Source organism: Bufo bufo, chromosome 7 (genome assembly GCF_905171765.1).
Source record: "Bufo bufo chromosome 7, aBufBuf1.1, whole genome shotgun sequence".
Classification (NCBI taxonomy): domain Eukaryota; kingdom Metazoa; phylum Chordata; class Amphibia; order Anura; family Bufonidae; genus Bufo; species Bufo bufo.
The window spans coordinates 125,120,878-125,141,963 of record NC_053395.1 but is presented as its reverse complement, the minus strand read 5'-3'; the positions used below and the strand labels follow the sequence as shown (position 1 = coordinate 125,141,963).

Genomic DNA, 21,086 nt, shown 5'->3' with positions numbered 1-21,086 from the left:
GAGAAATATGAGAAGAGCGTCAAATAAGGGACGTGGCCCCAGTATTGGTGCTGCTGGTGGAGCTCCTGTTGCAGGGAGAGGACGTGGTCAATCTGTGCCAGCTACACACACAAGTGAAACACCTTCCTCAGGTGCGAGTAGGCGACAGAACCTTCAGCAGTATTTGGTCGGGCCTAATGCTGCTCTACAAATGGTGAGGCCAGAACAAGTACAGGCGATAGTAGATTGGGTTGCTGACACTGCCTCCAGTTCCTTCACATTGTTTCCCACCCAGTCTCCTGCTGGAAGATCAGATTTGGCACCTGCAGCCGATATCCATCAGTCTTTAACCTCACCCTCTTGCAAATCAGCCAAGCAGTCTGAGCCCCAAGTCATGCAGCAATCTCTTCAGCTTTTTGATGACTCTGTTAGCAGGGTTTCCCAGGGCCATCCACCTAGACCTGCCCCAGAAGTGAAAGAGATTAAGTGCACCGACTCCCAACCACTTATCTTTCAAGATGAGTACATGGGAGGACCATCGCAGCACGTCTCGGATGATGACGAAACACAGGTGCCAACTGCTGGGGCTTTCGAAAATGTGCAGACCGACAAGGAAAGCAGAGGTGAAGACTGGGTGGAAGATTATGTGGAGGACGATGAGGTCCTCGACCCCACATGGAATCAAGGTCATGCCAGTGACCTGTGTAGTTCGGAGGAAGAGGCGGTGGTCGCACAGAGCAATCAGCACAGCAGAAGAGGGAGCAGGGTGCAAAAGCGGAGTGGCCATCCCCTGGACAGTACGCCTGCTACTGCCCACCGCAGCAAGGGATCAAGCACACCAAAGCCAGCTCCAAGGAGTTCCCTGGCATGGCAGTTCTTCAGACAATGTGCTGACGACAAGACACGAGTGGTTCGCACGCTGTGCAATCAGAGCCTGAAGCGAGGCATAAACGTTCTCAACCTGAGCACAACCTGCATGACCAGGCATCTAAGTGTAAAGCACCAGCTGCAGTGGAGTAGACACCTCAAAAACAACCAGCAACACCACCACCTGGGTCACCAAGCATCTCCACAATGTCCCACTGAAGCGTTCAGCTCTTTATCTCCCAAACACTGGAGCGAAAGAGGAAGTACCCCCCTACCCACCCGCGATCTCTGGCCCTGAATTCCAGCATTTCAAAATTACTGGTCTTTGGAATGCTGTAATTCCATCTGGTGGAAATGGAGAGTTTTAAAATCCTTATGGGGGTGGCTGTCCCACAGTACGTCGTGCCCAGCCGCCACTACTTTTTCAGGCATGCTATCCCTTCCCTGCATAACCAAGTGGGAGACAAAATCAGGTGTGTACTGCGCAAAGCCATCTGTGTTATATCTCCCTAACAGCACACTGGGTAAATGCAGTGGCAGCTGGGCCTGAGGCGGATAACAGTTTGGCGCATGTCCTTCCACCACCGAGGATTGCAGGGCGCTTCAGTTTGCCTCCTGTTGCTTCCTCCTCCTACTCCGCTTCCCCATCCTCTACCAGCTCTTTATCCAGTCAGCGTAACACCTTCACCACCAACTTCAGCACAGCCAGGGGTAAACGACAGCAGGCAGTTTTAAAACTTATCTGTTTGGGGTACAAACCCCACACCGTGCAGGAGCTGTGGACGGGGCTTGAACAACAGACCGATGAGTGGTTGGTGCCAGTGAGCCTCAAGCCCGGCCTGGTGGTGTGCGATAATGGGCGAAATCTCGTAGCAGCTCTTGGACTAGCCGGTTAGACGCATATCCCTAGCCTGGCGCATGTGCTGAATTTGGTGGTGCCGAGATTCCTTAAAGGGAGTCTGTCACCAGCATTTCACTTTTTTAACCCTTACCATAGCTCCCTAGCATGCTTACAGTTAATAAAAACGTTACATCTGGCATCAATCCTGGACTTATAGAACCATCCAAAACGATCTTTATAAGATATGCAAATGAGGTCTCGCAAGTGCCCAGGGGCGGCGTTACTCTCTTAGGTGCCCTGCTTGCTCAGCCTTCTCATTGCGTCCCCCCGCCCCTTCCTACCCTCTGCCCGCCCATCCTTTCCCTCTGACCGCCTTTGTACTAACTTGTTATTCTGCCGATATCCCGCGCCTGCGCACTCATTCCTTTGGCCGGCGCATGCGCACTGCGATGCCCATTCCTTGTACGGCATCACAGTAACTATTGTGCATGCGCCGGATAGCGACGCGAAAACACAACAAAGGAGGCGGTCCATCGGCGTCGTTAGCCGGCGCATGAGCAATAGTTACTGTGATGCCATACAAGGAATGGGCATCGCAGTGCGCATGCGCCGGCCAAATGAATGAGGGTGCTGGCGCGGGATATCGGCAGAATAACAAGTTAGTACAAAGGCGGTCAGAGGGAAAGGATGGGCGGGCAGAGGGTAGGAAGGGGCGGGGGGACGCAATGAGAAGGCTGAGCAAGCAGGGCACCTGAGAGAGTAACGCCGCCCCTGGGCACTTGCGAGCCCTCATTTGCATATCTTATAAAGATCGTGTCGCGAGGGTGTCAAGAGCAACGCCTGACTCCGTTATACCGGGGGTCAGGAAGTCGCAGCGGGTGGCTGCGCGCTCTATGTCTAAAGACAGTGCTGTTTATTAATGGTAGCTTTCTGGGTTTGCCTTGCAATCCTTTTTGGCTCACTCAGGGATCCGTAGCTTCTCCTCCTTAGCTGTTTCTTGTCCAGCAATCCCAACCTCCTTATATTCCCATCTCTCACTTCTCTGGTTGCCAGATATAGAGCTTCCTGCCTGGACTTCTATACTGACCCACTGGAGCTGTGTAGCTGTGTTCCCTGGTTGTTGTTCCAGAACGTTACCCTCCGGATCCCTGTTGGGCCTTGGTGGTCTGCTGTTGTCGCCCACCTGGGATTATATGTTTGTCTGTATTGTCTGTCCTCTCCTTGGTGTTTTCCTCTTAGTGTCAGTGGTGCGGACTAGTGATCCCACCGCCCCGTTCACTACATAGGGCTCATCTTAGGGAAAGCCAGGGTTTAGGCACGTGATCGGCGTACGGGTGAGGAACCCGTCTAGGGACGTCAGGGCAGTCAGGTGCCAGCCGCAAGGTGAGTCAGGGGTCACCATCTTTCCCTCTCCCTTGGACAGGGCCTTCCCATTTCCCTCCCTTTGCGTGACGCCGGTCATTACAGATCGTTTTTGAGGGTTCTATAAGTCCAGGATTGATGCAAGAGGTAAGGTTTTTATTAACTGTAAGCATGCTAGGGAGCTGTGGGAAGGGTTAAAAAAGTGAAATGCTGGTGACAGACTCCCTTTAAATATTACCTCGATATGTCAGAGCTGCTGCATAAAGTCTGGGCCGTCTGTGCACGCTTTCGGCATTCTCACCCTGTTGCTGCTCGCCTGTCAGCGCTGCAGCGTAACTTCGGCCTTCCCGCTCACCGCCTCAAATGCGACGTGCCCACAAGGTGGAACTGCACCTTGCACATGCTGGCCAAACTGTGCGAATAGCAGCAGGCGATAGTGGAATTTCAGCTGCAGCACACATGGGTGAGTCGCTCTGCGGAACAGAACCACTACACCAGCAATGACTGGGCCTCCATGCGAGACCTGTGTTCCTTGTTGTGCTTTTTCGAGTACTCTGCCAACATGGCCAGTGCCAATAATGCCATTCTCAGCGTTACTATCCCACTTCTATGCCTCCTTGAAAAAACGCTGCTGGCAATGATGGAAGAGGATGTGGCACAGGAGGAGGAGGAGGAGGAGGAAGAGGGATCATTTCATAGGGTTTCCGGCCAGTCTTTCCCAAGTGGCTCCGAGGGTTGGTTCCTGCACCCACAAACGCCAGGTACACAATTGTCCAGCCAGGGCACAGTTCTGGGGGATGCTGAGGTGGAGGATGAGGAGATGGAGGAGTAGTAGGAACCATGATCACAGCAGGGTGGCACCCAGACCAGCTTATGACCATCACTGTTGCGTGGCTGGGGGGATACAGAGGACACAGACGATACACCTCCCACAGAGGACAGCTTATCGTTGCCTCTTGGCAGCCAGGCACACATGAGCGAATACATGCTGCAGTGTCTCCGCAACGACCGCCCAGTTGGCCAGATTCTAACTTGTGCTATATTACTGAGTGGCCACACTGCTGGATCCCCATTACAAGGACAACGTACCGTCCTTAATTCCCTCATTGGAGCGTGATCGTAAGATGCGCGAGTACAAGCACACGCTGGTAGACACGCTGCTGGTGGCATTCCCACCTGACAGCTGGGGCACAGTGGAAGCAGAAGGTGAAGGCTTAGGAGGAGGAAGAGGTCGCCAACGCAAGCACCTCAGAAGGCAGGGTTAGCATGGCCGAAATGTGGAAAAGCTTTGTCAGCACGCCACAACAACCAACACCACCAGCTGATATGGAACGTCTTAGCAGGAGGCAGCATTTCACCAACATGGTGGAGCAGTATGTGTGCACACGCCTACACGTACTGAATGACGGGTCTGCCCCCTTCAACTTCTGGGTCTCCAAATTGGGCACACAGCCTGAGCTTGCCCTTTACGCCTTGGAAGTGCTGGCCTGCCCTGGAGCCAGTGTATTATCTGAGCTTGTGTTTAGCTCACGTTCATTAAATTTAACCAGGCATGGATACCACAGGACTTGTCTGTTCCTTATGCAGAATAGACATGTATACCGGCCTTAACCAGCCATTGTTATACTACAGCGCAATTGCTCATTCTTGTAGTTTAAATATTTCACACTCTTTTGGAGTGTACCCTAATAAAAATATATATATAAATTAAAAACAAAAACTAGAGTTGGCTACCTCGTCCTCCTCCACCGCTGCTTCCACCTACACCGCTACGTCCACCGCCTCCTCAAACTCCTATTCCATATGGACCTCCACCTCATAAATAAAGTTTTATTTTTTTAATTTGTACGCATTTTATTTTACGCAATTTCACTAATTTGTCTGTTAAATTTTCGGGTGAAATTCTAAATTTTTTGGGTGTGATATACCACTGCTATACCTAGTAGACAGGAAAAAAAAAATCACAAATTTTTCTGTTACATTTTCGGGTGAAATTTACCAACTTTTTGGGTGTGATATACCCCTGCTCTACCTAGTAGACAGGTTAATAAATTTCACAAATTTTTCTGTTACATTCTTGGGTTGACATTTTAAAATTTTTGCCGTGAATAAACCCCTGCTCTGCATAGGTGATAGGGACCGAAATTTTTTAAAATAATCTGTTCCATTGGTGGGTGACATTAACTGATTTCTGGCGATGAAAAACCCTGCTCTGCATAGGTGACAGGGACTTAAATTTATAAAATTCGTCTTTAACCCCTTCACGACCGCAATCTGTATATATACGTGATAGCTGCACATACCCCTTGCAGCTACCACGTGTATAGATGTCAAGCCAGCTCTTTAATGCAAGCGCTGCAAAGCGCTTGGATTAAAGCTTCTGCCCCTGTCCTGCTGCTGTCACGCAATGTCTAGTGTCTAGTAATGTCGGCAAGGGACCAATCAGAGTGGCCCCTTGCCGACAATCGATCCGATTGGTTAGTCTGTGCAGACTAACCAATCGGATCGCGGCAGTGAAAAAATGCAGATTTCAGGCTCTGATCTGCGCTCTGCAGATCAGAGCCTGAAATCAGGTAATGTGTCCTCGTGCCCCCCGATCTGTGCCCCCCATCTGTGCCCCTCCAAGCCCCCCTTGTGTCCGCCTGCCGCTGAAGCGCTTATCTCCTGCGGTCCGCCCCCACCCCGCCCCATACATTCCTCCTGCCCCCTCAATGCTGGCCGTGACACACTCAATGCTGCCCCCCCCTTTCCAGCGCTGCCCCCATGCCGTGCGGTCCCCCTGCTGTGTGTGATGGCGGCGGCTCCATTCCTGAGCCGCCGCCATCAGCAGAGAGTGTCAGCTCTATGCTGACACTCTGCTGTAACCCCATAGATGCCACGGCAGCGGCATCCATGGGGTTAATAGAGGGAGGGGGCTCCTTCTCTCCACCATCGGGGCTGCTGCGCTGCGATTGCAGCGCCCGATGGTTGCCATGGCAACCGGACACTTTGCAAAAGCGTCCGCTGTTGCCACCTACAGGGCATCTGATTGTATTATACTTTGAAATGCAAGAGCATTGCAAAGTATAGTACAGCCATCAGCCCCACTGGATCTTCAAGATCCAAGAGGGACTTGATAAAAAAAAATGTGAAAATAATAAGAGTAAAAATAAATAAATAAATAAAAATCTAAAATTAAAAAAAAAATGCTTTTTCCTATAAAAAAATAAATAAATACACATATTAGGTATCACCGCGTCCGTAACGACCGTCTCTATAAATATATCACATGATAGACCCCGTCCGATAAACACCATAAATTAAAAAATATATAAAATGTGTAAAAAAAGCCATTTTTGTCACCTTACATCACAAAAAGTGCAACAGCAAGCGATCAAAAAGGCTTATGACCCCCAAAATAGTACCAATCAAACCGTTACCCCATCCCGCAAAAAATGATACCCTATTTAAGACAATCGCCCAAAAAATAAAAAAAGCTATGGCTCCCAGACTATGGAGACACTAAAACATCATTTTTTTGGTTTCAGAAATGCTATTATTGTGTAAAACTTAAATAAATAAGAAAAAGTATACATATTAGGTATTGCCACGTCCGTAACGATCTGCTCTATAAAACTGTCACATGACCTAACCCCTCAGATAAATGCTGTAAAAATAAATTAAAAAAACCTGTTCCAAAACAGCCAATTTTTTGGTCACCTTGCCCCATAAATTGTAATAATGAATGATCAAAAAATCCTATGTACCCAAAAATGGTACCAATAAAAACCTCAACTCTTTCTGCAAAAAACGAGCCCCTGCACAAGATGATCGGCAGAAAAATCAAAAACATATGGCGTTCAGAAAATGGACACGCAAAAACATAATTTCTTTTTCAAAATTGCTTTATTATGTAAAACTGAAACAAACAAACAAACAAACAAAGTAGACATATTTGATATCATTGTGTCCGTAACAACCTGCTCTATAAAAATAGCACATGATCTACCCTGTCAGATGAATCTTGTAAAAAAAAAAAAAAAAACTGTGCCAAAACAGCCATTTTTCAGTTACCTTGCCTCACAAAAAACTTAATATAGAGCAATTAAAAAATCATATGTACCCCAAAATAGTACCAATAAAACTGGCACCTTATCCCCTAGTTTCCAAAATAGGGTCACTTTTTGGGAGTTTCTACTGTATGGGTGCATCAGGGGGGCTTCAAATGGGACATGGCATCTAAAACCAGTTTAGCAAAATCCGCCTTCCAAAAACCATACGGCGTTCCTTTCCTTCTGCGCCCTGCCGTGCGCTCTTACATCAGTTTATGACCACATGTGGGGTGTTTCTGTAAACCACAGAATCAGGGTAATAAATGTTGAGTTTTGTTTGGCTGTTAACCCTCAATGTGTTAAAGAAAAAAATTTAATAAAATGGAAAATCTGCCAAAAAAGTGAAATTTAGAAATTTTATCTAAATTTTCCTTTAATTCTTGTGGAACACCTAAAAGGTTAACAAAGTTTGTAAAATCAGTTTTGAGTAACTTGAGGGGTGTAGTTTCTACAATGGGGTCATTTATGGGGGTTTCCACTATGTAAGCCCCACAAAGTGACTTCAGACCTGAACCTGGTCCTTAAAAAGTGGGTTTTGGAAATTTTCTTAAAAATGTGAAGAATTGCTTCTAAACTTCTAAGCCTTGTAACGTCCTAAAAAAATAAAATGACATTTGGGACATGTTAAGTAGTAAATATTTTATTAGGTATGACTTTCTGTTTTAGAAGCAAAGAAATTGAAATTTTGGAAATTGTGAATTTTTCAATTTTTTTTATAAATTTGGGATTTTTTCATAAATAAAGGTGAAATATATTGACTCAAATGTATGACTATCAAGAAGTATAATATGTCACGAGAAAACAATCTCAGAATGGCTTGGATAAATAAAAGTGTTCCAAAGCAATTACCACATAAAGTGACGCATATCAGATTTGTAAATTTTGACCTGGACACTGGGGCATCAATGACCCTTGGTCATGAAAGGGTTAATTGGCCCTTTCATTTGATCCTTCTGCTTTAATAACTTGTCCCACATTTCCGCTTCATCCCATTGCATCCATTGACCTCCCTTGGATGAGGTCTCCCTTTCCCTTTTCTCACGGTCCCTATCTGGCGTGGAACCCTGATTCGCCGATAACCGTGATCAACATGGTAGGCTCAGAAAAGAACATTGAAAGTTGATAGAGAAGATATCCAAATGGATGATGGACATCACAGAGACGTGCGATCAGGCAGAAGTTATCTAGAGTCAACAAAGCGGCAGCAGAGCCTCTCCTGGCTAACTTTTCCAAATCCAAAATACCCCAGTGACATTCCCTATCATTTTTTTTCTTTTTTTTTTTGTTTCCCCACCCCCACCTCCACCTGCGATGCGTCCACTGTCCTCCCTCCCCCTCCCCCCTCAAGAAGAGTAGGGGGAAGGGAAGAGAGAAGAGTAAGAGGAACGAAAAAAAGAAAGAAAGGAAAGAAAAAAAAAAAAAAAAGCAACACATTACTAAATTCAGCATAAAGGCCTATCAGAACTTCTAACCTTCCCATATCTTATTACATTTTTCTAATCCGCCTCTATGCTTATACAGAATCCGTTCATAGTTTTTGATCTTATTAACCAGATTTATACAGTTATTTACTTCTGGAGTATGGCGTGCAAACCAACTTCGACTAATCAACAATCTAGCCAGTAGTAGTATTCTACCCAATAGAATCTTTTGGTATTTATGGATAGTTAATGTGGACAGATCGTTCAGTAAGAACAATTGTGGGTCAAGAGATATACGTACTTTTAGTTTGTGAGTAAGGAGATTTTTAATACTATTCCAGTATGCTACCAGACCTGGGCAGAGCCACATCATGTGGAGATAATCCGCTCCTTCATTATCACAACGAGGGCACTTGGAGGTATCTCTTAATCCACACTTGTTTAACAAAGTGGGAGTAACATATAATCTATGATAAATATTAAACTGTGTTAGAACGAGATTAAAATTGTGAGAAAGTATATCTGGATTAGAAAAGATACTCCCCCATCCCACCAGCTTTATATTTGGACAGTCCATCTCCCAGGCCCTTTGTCCTGGTGATTGTGTCTCGGAAAAACGTGACTTAATTAGTAGTTTGTATATATTTGAAATCTTCCTTCCTAGTGATATCTTCCCTAACCATTCATTTAGTGGAGACAAAGTATCTATTTCTAATAGTGATTTAACATCCAAGCTAGAAAGTGCCAACCTAAGCTGGAAATACCTAAACCATGAGAGGTTCTGTACACTATATGATAGTTCCGCGAACGTCTTAATTTCTTTATTCTTAACAACCTGAGTCATATATACAATCCCATTCTTTTGCCAGAATTGATCGGTTGCTATACCATCTAAAGTCTGTAAGTGCTTATTGTGCCAAAGAGGCGTGAATATAAGTGATCCCTTTACCCCCAACCATCCTCTAGTGATAACCCACATTTTCAGAAGTGATTTTATAGTCTCTTTATAGCCCCACTCTTTATTAATCATTTGCCCGGATTCCAACAGCGTAAATATATTGTTGTGCATGGAGGCTCTTACTAGGCCGCTCAGAGATGTACTATTTGGCCATTCATTGCACGTCCATAACTGAGCTGCCATAAAGTACCCTTTGAAGTATGGGAGGTTTAGGCCCTCTCACTCCAGAGGCTTATATAGATATTCTAGTTTGAGTCTCACTCGTTTTCTTCCCCAGACTAAGTCATTAATTATTCTTTCCAGAAGTTTAAAATATTTGTCCTCTATCCAAATAGGTATATTTCTAAGAACATAGAGAAATTAAGGTAGAATTACCATCTTAACCAGCTAGACTCGGTCAGCTCTAGATAGAGGGAGTCTCAACCAGATCCCTACTTTTGCCCTGGTTTTTGTTATCAATGGAATCAGATTAAGTTCTACAAGGTTTTCAACCTTGGGGGATATCATCATGCCCAGATATTGAAATGTGTCGACAACGTCTAACTGAGTTAGAAGAGTTGTCTTTGACCAATTTATATCTAAATGCCTGATACCTCACCGAATAATTTAACCAAACAAATAATTATTGGAACATTTATTTCTGTATCATCTATAAAGAAAAGGACATCGTCCGCATATAGGGAAATACGATCTTCCTCTCTTAATGTTCCGAACCCTTTGATTTAGGCATCTTGCCTAATGGCCGACACCAGGGGCTCAATATAAATATCGAATAGGAGGGGAAATAGTGGGCAACCCTGGCGGGTACCTCTCTTTAGATCAAAACTAGTAGTGAGGCTCCCATTAAGACTCAACTTAGCTGTAGGGTGTCTATACAAAGATTTAGTAATATTTATAAATCTCTCCCCAAAGCCCATCCTGGCCAGCACCTTCCAGAGGAAACGCCACTCCACCCTGTCGAAGGCCTTAGAGGCATCTAAAGACAGGATGGAGCGAGCTAATTCCCTAGGAGCCTGTATTGTAGCAAAAAGACGATGAAGGTTATGGTGCGTACCCTTCTTTGGAATAAAGCCGTTCTAATCTGGATGGACGATGGAGGAGATGACCCCAGAAAGTCTTGAAGCCAAAATCCTTGCAAGGAGTTTTACATCGGTGTTCAGCAATGAGATCGGTCTATAAGATCCCATATCTGTGGGGTCCTTATCTTTTTTCAGAATTAGAATTATTACACCTTCCATCATTGAGCCAGGCAAGTTCCCTTCTGCCACCGATTCAGCAAAGACCTCCAGGAGTTTAGGGAAAATAACCTCCCTATATTTGCTATAAAATTTGTATGGAAATCCGTCTGAACCGGGGGTAGAGTTGGCCGAACATAATTTAATTGCCCCTTCAAGCTCCTGAATAGAGAGATCAACCTCAAGTGCCTTCTTTTGGGCCACCGTAATAGTAGGGAAAACAATATCATCCAAACAAGAGTCCATCCTTTCCTCCGTGATCTTACCATCGGCTCTATAAATGTCTGAAAAGTAGTCGAGAAAAGCCTCCTCTATGGAGTCTTGACCAGTCACGGTCATTCCGTTGGCCAATCATATTTTGTCTATATTTTTTTTAGAGTCCTGGCTCGAGATCACTCTGGAAAGGAGTTTCCCTGGTCGCCCCGACTCTGTAAAATATTTTTGGCCCTTAAAAATAGACTCTGTTGAGCCTTTTCCAGCAAGAAGTTAGAGTATGCTTGTGTGGTCTTCTGCATTATTTCCCTATTTTCCTCTGACTGATTTATGTAGAAATTTTGTGTAGCTAAGGAGGCTTGTTTTTTTTTAATTTTCCTCATTTTCCCCGTATTGCTTTCTCAGATTTGCAATGCTACTAACCATTATTCCCCTCATATAGGCCTTAAAGGTATCCCATACTACCTGAATTTTAGTTGACCCATAATTGGAATCCCAAAATTTCCCCATGTATTGTATCATGATTCTTTAGTATTGACAACCAATAGGGGTTCAATCTGAAAGGAAGCCTTACTATTTGTTTATCATGGGTCAGGCAAAATTCAAGGAGTAGTGGTAGGTGGTCCGAGAATGACCTAGTTTCATACTTCATACGTTTTACATGTCTGCCATATTTTTTGTTGATCAGAGCATGATCTATTCTGGACATTGATTTCCCTAATTTACTAATACATGAAAAAACCCTTTTCCCCCGACCCAGGCTACCCCAGACATCTTCAAACCCAGCCTCAGAGCAAAACCATACCAAGGGAGACCCCTGGACGGAGGCCCCTCCTTCGACACCCATAGAAACCCTATCTGTCGCAGGATTAATTACGCAGTTGAAATCACCAATAATCAGTGTAGGGCATTCTGGCCATTTGTCCATAAATGTTAACAGGGAATTAAGTACTGAGAAGGAAAAAGGGGGTGGAATAAAGACAAAGGCCTAAAGATGGATTATTATATCTTAACAATGCAAGAATACACATCTTCCCCGCCAACCTGCAGTATAAGAATACATATCTCCCCTGTTGGTCAACAGATGATGCCTCGCACAAAAATTTAATTGTTCTATGAACAAAAACAGTCACTCCCCTGGAGTGGCTGGAAAAGGTAGAATGGTACGTGTGCGCAGCCCATCCCCTGGTGGCCAACTTGGAGGTTTCCCCGGTGAGGTGTGTTTCAGTCAAACATACAATTGCTGGAAGATGTATACTACGCATCCAGTCAAAAACCGCTTGTCTCTTTCTTTTATCTCCCAGACCCCTAACGTTCCAAGTAATAATTCTGATAGACATTAGATATAAAAATTAAAGGAGAGAAAAAAAAAAAAAAGGAGGGAATACAAAAGGTACCAACCTTCCCCACACTAGACGCATCGCAGTCAATCCAAGCCCAGTCCCTCCCATCCCCCCCAAACCGAATAATCCACAGCAATTGAAGCAGATCTCTCACTTATGACCATCCCTCCCCCCGCCCCGCCTGCTCATCACCTCCCCGCTATTTAACCAGGAGGAGAGAAAATAAAGAACGTCATCTGCAAGCTCTTATTCTCCTCAAAGCCCTAGATAATTAGATCACATATTATTTTGTTCAAGCCAGTCCGCGGCTCTATTTGGCGTATCAAAGAAGAGAGTTGAATCATTGAAGACAATCCGTAATTTGGCCAAGAAAATAAGTGAATATTTGATGCCCCTTTCTCTTAGGATCTTTTTCACAGTAATAAACGAACGTCTTTTTTCTTGTACTTCTTTTGAAAAAGCTGGGAAAAAGGCCAGTCTGTTTCCGTCGTATACCACAGAGGGACATTCCCTCGCCCTTCTTAGTACCATATCTCTATCTCTTGAAATGAGCATTTTAGCAAGAAAATTCCGTGGTTGTCTCTCAAGGATGATTTTACCACCTGGTATCCGATGCGCTTTTTCTACAAAAAATTGGGGCGAGAAGTGTTCCCTCCCAAAAGGAGGGAGACTCAGTCCTAAGCAGCACGAGGAAGGCAGGTGGAGGGAGCGGGTGGAGGGAGGAGAGACACCAAACAGTCAAGCCCAGAGGATCGATCCACGCTCACTCCGATTGGGTAAGCTGGAGAGGAGAGCAGAGACGCCACAGTCAGGAGTCGGCGATCAGCGGGGCAGCCGAACAGCGGGAGGAGGGGAAGGCGTGACGTCTCACGTCATCACGTCATCCTCCCCAGCCCCCTATCATTTCTTATTAATCATTCCAATAACAGGGCATCTTAAGAGTCCTGTATTGTTATTAATCGTCCCTTCCTCCCGAGTCTGGAGTGGGTAATTGCTGCGCGCCCCTTCCTTAACTTGGAAGCTTATGCTTCAATACTTTGTCCCACATTTCCGCTCGATTACATTCTATTTCATCCATTGACCTCCCTTGGATGTGGTATCCCTTTCTCAGGCTCCCTCTCCGGCCTGAAACCCTGATTCCCCACCACCTGTGATCTGCATGGTAGGCGCATAAAAGAACATCGAAAGTTGATAGAGAAGATATCCATTGGACCGTGGACATCACGAGGACGTGCGACATGGTGGAGCAGTATGTGTGCACACGCCTACACGTACTGAATGATGGGTCTGCCCCCTTCAACTTCTGGGTCTCCAAATTGAGTGCATGGCCTGAGCTTGCCCTTTACGCCTTGAAGGTGCTGGCCTGCCCTGCAGCCAGTGTATTGTCTGAACGTGTGTTTAGCATGACTGGAGGGGGTTATCACAGGTTATATTTCCCAATGTTTTGTGGTGTACACTAATTAAAAAAAAAATAATAATAATTTAAACCAAAAAGCAGTGTAGGTTACCTCCTCCACCTCCACCGCCGCTTACACATACACCACCACATCCACCGCCTCCTCAACCTCCTACTCCATATGGACCTCATCCTCCTAGATCAAGATTATTATTTTTTATTTTTACGTATTTTATGTTATTTAAAGTCATTTCACTATCCAGATTTGTTTGCAGAGCACTTGCCATGCTCTTAACCACATTTTGATGGCACTTGCAGCCCACTAGCTTATTCCATGACATTTTTACAGCCATTTTAGTGCTCAAAAGTTTGGGTCCCTATTGACTTCAATGTTCGGGTCAAGTTCGGGTCCCGAACTCGAGCTTTTTTGTGAAGTTCAGCCGAACCCTTGAACCCAAACATCCAGGTGTCCGCTCAACTCTAGTTCTAAGTCAGTTGTCTAAAATGAATACAAATAAGTCACAGGGGCCTGATGGGATATACCCAAAGCTATTAAAAGAGCTTAGCAGTGAACTAGCAAAACCATTAACAGATTTATTTAACCAATCACTGGTAACAGGAGTCATCCCAAAAGATTGGAAATTAGCAAATGTTGTGCCCATTCACAAGAAAGGTAGTAGGGTCAAGTATAGGCCAGTAAGCCTGACATCAATAGTGGGGAAATTAATGGAAACTATACTTAAGGAGAGGATTGTGGAACATCTAAAATCCCATGGATTGAAAGATGAAAAACAGCATGGGTTTACATCAGGGAGATCGTGTCAAACTAATCTTATAGATTTTTTTGATTGGGTGAGTAAAATATTTATAGGTGGGACGACGAATCCGTCAAATCCACAAATCCCTCGAATCTTGTTTGATTCCAGGGATTCGTGGACTCAAATCCCGACCTCATTTACTAAATTCGAATCCGACGAATCCATTACATCGGGGATCGGTGCAGTCCCTGTATTCTAATGCACCGGCCCCGCTCACTGTAGTATAATCTTATGATCTAACCTGTATTGTTAAGATATTATAATCCATCTGTATTACTTACATTACAATATTAAGTTCCGTAGCAGGGAGGAGGGAGGAGGCAGGCCGGGAGGAAGGGCGGGCGGCGCATCACTCACAACGTCACGTGCCTGCGCCACCCACTTTATGAATGAAACAGGCGGCACAGGCGCGTGACTTAGTGAGTGACGCGCCGCCAGCCCGTCCTCCCAGCCTGCCTCCTCCCTCCTCTCTGCTATGGAACTTAATGTTGTATTGTAAGTAATACAGATGGATTATTATATCTTAACAATGCAAGTTAGATCATAAGATTATACTACAGTGAGCGGGGCTGGTGAATTTGGATACAGGGACTGCACCGGTCCCCACTGTCATTCCTAATCCAGATGCCGGCCCCCAGCCCCTGTATTTGGGGTCATTCACACTGCAGGGACACTGTTATGGGGGGGATCTGTGGATGGCACATAGCATAAGATGCTATATATGTGTCATCCACAGATCCTCCCCAGAACAGTGCCATCCAGAGATCCCCCATAACAGTGCCATCCAGAGATCCCCCATAACAGTGCCATCCAGAGATCCCCCATAACAGTGCCATCCAGAGATCCCCATAACAGTGCCATCCAGAGATCCCCCATAACAGTGCCATCCACAGATCCCCCATAACAGTGCCATCCACAGATCCCCCATAACAGTGCCATCCAGAGATCCCCCATAACAGTGCCATCCAGAGATCCCCCATAACAGTGCCATCCACAGATCCCCCATAACAGTACCATCCACAGATCCCCCATAATAGTACCATCCACAGATCCCCAATAACAGTGCCATCCACAGATCCCCAATAACAGTGGCATCCACAGATCACCCCCATAACAGTGCCATCCAGAGATCCCCATAACAGTGCATCCACAGATCCCCCCATAACAGTGCCATCGACAGATCCCCCCATAACAGTGCCATCCACAGATCCCCCCATAACTGTGCCATCCACAGATCCCCCCATAACAGTGCCATCCACAGATCCCCCCCATAGCAGTGTCATCCACAGATCCCCCCATAGCAGTGTCATCCACAGATCCCCCCATAAGTGTTTTGATCACTTTGTTTCTAACACCGTTCACACAATTCTTATGTACAGGATTCGTAGGATTCGAGATTCGAAAGATTCGATAGATTTGAGAACCTTTTCGGATTTGGATTCGAAAAAAAATTGGATTCGTCCCACCTCTAAAAATAATAGATGGCGGAGGTGCAGTAGACATCGCTTATCTAGACTTTAGTAAGGCTTTTGCTACTGTCCCACATAGAAGGCTTAGCAATAAATTGCAGTCTTTGTGCTTGGACTCCCATATTGTTGAATGGATTAGGCAGTGGCTGAGGGACAGACAACAGAGGGTTGTAGTCAATGGAGTATATTCAGACCATGGTCTTGTTACCAGTGGGGTACCTCAGGGATCTGTTCTGGGACCCATATTGTTTAATATCTTTATCAGCGAAATTGCAGAAAGCCTCAATGGTAAGGTGTGTCTTTTTGCTGATGACACAAAGATTTGTAACAGGGTTGATTTTCCTGGAGGGATACACCAAATGGAAAAGGATTTAGGAAAACTAGAGGAATGGTCAAAAATCTGGCAACTAAAATGTAATGTTGATAAGTGCAAGATAATGCACCTGGGGCGTAAAAACCCAAGAGCAGAATATAAAATCAGTGATACAGTCCTAACCTCAGTATCTGAGGAAAGGGATTTAGGGGTCATTATTTCAGAAAACTTAAAGGTAGGCAGACAATGTCATAGAGCAGCAAGAAATGCTAGCAGAATGCTTGGGTGTATAGGGAGAGGAATTACCAGTAAAAAGAGGGAGGTGCTCATGCCGCTCTACAGAGCACTAGTGAGACCTAATTTGGAGTATTGTGCTCAGTACTGGAGACCATATCTCCAGAAGGATATTGATACTTTGGAGAGAGTTCAGAGAAGAGCTACTAAACTGGTACATGGATTGCAGGATAAAACTTACCAGGAAAGATTAAAGGACCTTAACATGTATAGCTTGGAAGAAAGACGAGACAGAGGGGATATGATAGAAACTTTTAAATACATAAAGGGAAAAGAGGAGAGAATATTTAAAAGAAGAAAAACTGCTACAAGAGGACATAGTTTTAAATTAGAGGAGCAAAGGTTTAAAAGTAATTTCAGGAAGTTTTACTTTACTGAGAGAGTAGTGGATGCATGGAATAGCCTTCCTGCAGAAGTGGTAGCTGCAAATACAGTGAATGAGTTTAACCATGCATGGGATAGGCATAAGGCCATTCTTCATATAAGATAGGGCCAAGGGCTAGTATTCATATAATATTCAGTATATTGGGCAGACTAGATGGGCCAAATGGTTCTTATCTGCTGACACATTCTATGTTTCAATGTTTCTATTTCAGGTGTTTTGAGCTTATTCCCACCCAAAAAAAAAAAAAAACTGTATTTCTTAAAATGGGGGGGGGGGGGGAATGTTCTTGCAGGTAGCTGCTTTTGAGGTTCAGAAGCTACAGCTGTGTTATAATGCAGTAATTGCAGCTAGAAGGCACTACCATGCACACCCAGCTTCAGCTCCTGTCACTGTACACTGTCCCTAAGATTGTTTTCTGTCAGACACTGCAACACCCATCCACCTTCGTTCACAGCCCAACACAGAAGAACGTTTGGTTCATTCTGCTAGGGTACCTCCCTGCCTGCTGCAGCACTGATTGGTCTCATCTAGGCTGTTTGTCAGCCAGTGCAAGCCCCTCCTCCTCCCACTTCCTTGTAGAGTCATGTGAGCATCCTCTTCTTCTACTCTCGTGCTGTTTCCCATTGACATGTGAAGTAATGGCTCTGTGTCAGAATCATCCAAAGCTAGCCTGAAAAGCTTCAGGTTTGTCTTCTGGACGAAACTTTAGGAAGTTTGTAACAAACCCAGCTTGTTGTGAACTGATTTGATCTTCTCTAATCCACAGTTTTAGGCACTTCCTGAAAAAACACATGGTTTTAGGGTGGCCTATCACATCCCTTAATCTAAGTATTCCCCACTTACCCTCCTTCAACATCATTCTTCTGAACCTGATCCATTATCAAACACTATCCACCACACCCCATGCTCTCAGAAGCCCTACAGATATTGGCTGCTGACTAGCTCACACAGCTTTATATACACTCACCTAAAGAATTATTAGGAACACCTGTTCTATTTCTCATTAATGCAATTATCTAGTCAACCAATCACATGGCAGTTGCTTCAATGCATTTAGGGGTGTGGTCCTGGTCAAGACAATCTCCTGAACTCCAAACTGAATGTCAGAATGGGAAAGAAAGGTGATTTAAGCAATTTTGAGCGTGGCATGGTTGTTGGTGCCAGACGGGCCGGTCTGAGTATTTCACAATCTGCTCAGTTACTGGGATTTTCACGCACAACCATTTCTAGGGTTTACAAAGAATGGTGTGAAAAGGGAAAAACATCCAGTATGCGGCAGTCCTGTGGGCAAAAATGCCTTGTGGATGCTAGAAGTCAGAGGAGAATGGGCCGACTGATTCAAGCTGATAGAAGAGCAACGTTGACTGAAATAACCACTCGTTACAACCGAGGTATGCAGCAAAGCATTTGTGAAGCCACAACACGCACAACCTTGAGGCAGATGGGCTACAACAGCAGAAGACCCCACCGGGTACCACTCATCTCCACTACAAATAGGAAAAAGAGGCTACAATTTGCACGAGCTCACCAAAATTGGACTGTTGAAGACTGGAAAAATGTTGCCTGGTCTGATGAGTCTCGATTTCTGTTGAGACATTCAAATGGTAGAGTCCGAATTTGGCGTAAACAGAATGAGAACATGTATCCATCCTCTGATGGCTACTTCCAGCAGGATAATGCACCATGTCACAAAGCTCAAATCATCTCAAATTGGTTTCTTGAACATGACAATGAGTTCACTGTACTAAAATGGCCCCCACAGTCACCAGATCTCAACCCAATAGAGCATCTTTGGGATGTGGTGGAACGGGAGCTTCGTGCCCTGGATGTGCATCCCTCAAATCTCCATTAACTGCAAGATGCTATCCTATCAATATGGGCCAACATTTCTAAAGAATGCTATCAGCACCTTGTTGAATCAATGCCACGTAGAATTAAGGCAGTTCTGAAGGCAAAAGGGGGTCCAACACCGTATTAGTATGGTGTTCCTAATAATTCTTTAGGTGAGTGTATATTCCCAAATTAAGATGGCTGTACCATTGTACAAAAGAGTACTTTTTACCTTAGGCTACTTTCACACTGGTGTTTGGTGCAGATCCGTCATGGATCTGCACAAACGCATCCGTTCAGATAATACAACCACATGCATCCGTTCAATACGGATCCGTTTGTATTATCTTTAACATAGCCAAAACGGATCCGTCTTGAACGCCATTCAGAATGCATGAATGGTTTTAAGGCGCCTTCTTAACATTTCTGTTTGATTGTTATAACATTTTTTGATATTGTTGCTATTTTAAGTGATAGAATAAATGAGATTTCCTGACTTCTTATGAGCCGACCACTAGTTTATATATATTGAGACTCAATAGACAGTTTATGGGCCTGTCTCACTCTCTACTGTAGTGAGGAGAGAGTGTGATATGCAAGCGTTTCTCTTTTCTTGTTCTACGAATTGGTGGTGGACTCAGCACTCAGACCACTACTGATCAAAACCTTTGATATATCACTATGATATATCAAAAGTTTTCAGAAAATCCTCAGCGACCCTTTACATTTTTCACCATTTTGAATAGGAGTCACAGAAAGTGCAAAAGGCTTTCTACCACCAATCTGTATTTTTTTACCGTCCTTTTAATTTTGTAAGAAAACTATTTTTAATTATGTTGTACTCTTATTTCTAAAGGAAAGTAGGAAAGTAAATAGTATAATTAGGCTTGAGCGAATCGACCTTCGGATTATAGATCCGAAGTCGATTTGTTTAAATTCTTCGATTTTAATGCTGTTTCTATATTAAAACGTATTGGCTCTGTGGAGCCAAAGTTTGTCTAGCCTGAAGTTGCGCGATACTTCGGTGAATTACTACTGTATTCATATATGCATCTTTAAAACACTTTTAAATAGGAATCCAAAGTGGACTTGGGTACCGAGGAACTAGCCAGTACCAAAGCCCACTTCGGATTTCTATTTTAAATAGTTTTTAAAGACGCAGTAGTAATTCACCAACTTCTTGTGTGACTTCGGGCAAGACGAACTTTGGCTCCACGCAGTCAATACATTTTAATGCAGTATGGAAACAGCATTATAATTGAGATATTTGAACAAATCAACTTCAGATCATCAACTATGTATAAGTATAATGCTTGAACTTACACCTTTCTTATTGTTTTATACAGATAATAACTCTGGTTCATCTAGGGATTGGGCCACAGATCTCGGAATTCCTTTTTCATACACCTTTGAGCTAAGAGATAATGGAACTTATGGATTTATTCTTCCTGAACATCAGATTCAACCTACATGTGAAGAGGCTACTGCTGGCATTATGGCCATTGTCAACTATCTAAATGAAAAACATTTTAATAGTGCATCAAATATTTTCTCTGGAGCTTTGTGGATTAATTTGAGTTTTTCAGCAGTCATTGGCACATACTATTCCATATATTGATATTACTGAAAATAACTTGCATGTTGTCGATATACATTAAAGGACTTTTGTTACTTCAGCAAATAGCATTTATCATGTACTGTAAACCAAGTTAATATAAGGCACTGACTAATGTATTGTGATTATCCATTTTGCCTTCTTTGCTGGCTTGATTCATTTTTCCTTCACATTATATACTGCTCATATCTAGGGGTTATGACCACTTTGCAGTTCAGCAGCTGTGGCCATGTTTGTACACTATAGGAAAAAGCGCAGGCTTCTCTGGTGGCTCAGACTGTTGGAGTGTGCATAGGCAAGTGCTTTTTCCTGTAGTGTGCAAGCATATCCACCCCTGCTGGATTGCAGGGTGGTCGTAACTAGTGTTGAGCGAATCAAGCTTCAGATCCAAGATCCAAAGTTGATTTGTTCAAAACTTTGTTTGAATGCTGTAAGGAGATCCATCTCTGTACAACATTCAAATGTATGAGCTCCGACAAGAGAAATTTAACACCAAAGTCTTGCGAGACTTAAGGGAATAACTTCGGACTTCAAATTTTTAATCTTGAAAACCATTTTAAAACTTGGATCCGAAGTCGACTTCAGTTCCAAGGTACCAGCCAGTACCGAAGCTCACTTCGGATTCAAGCTTTAGAATGGTTTTCAAGTTTAAAAAT

General features: G+C 44.2%; 1 protein-coding gene and 1 non-coding gene across 2 annotated transcripts in view; both read left to right on the top strand.

The window, feature by feature from the left end:
* LOC121008786 (carboxypeptidase O-like) overlaps positions 1–20,433 on the top strand; it is a 278,938-nt gene extending 258,505 nt beyond the window's left edge. The window contains exon 10 of the mRNA XM_040441480.1: positions 20,162–20,433. Coding sequence (XP_040297414.1) covers positions 20,162–20,433 — 272 coding nt within the window. The remainder of the gene's footprint in view (positions 1–20,161) is intronic.
* Positions 5,835–5,920, top strand: LOC121009108. Its single transcript, XR_005780702.1, has one exon. It is a non-coding gene; the product is annotated as a small nucleolar RNA SNORD71 (small nucleolar RNA).
* Positions 20,434–21,086: the final 653 nt, after the last annotated feature.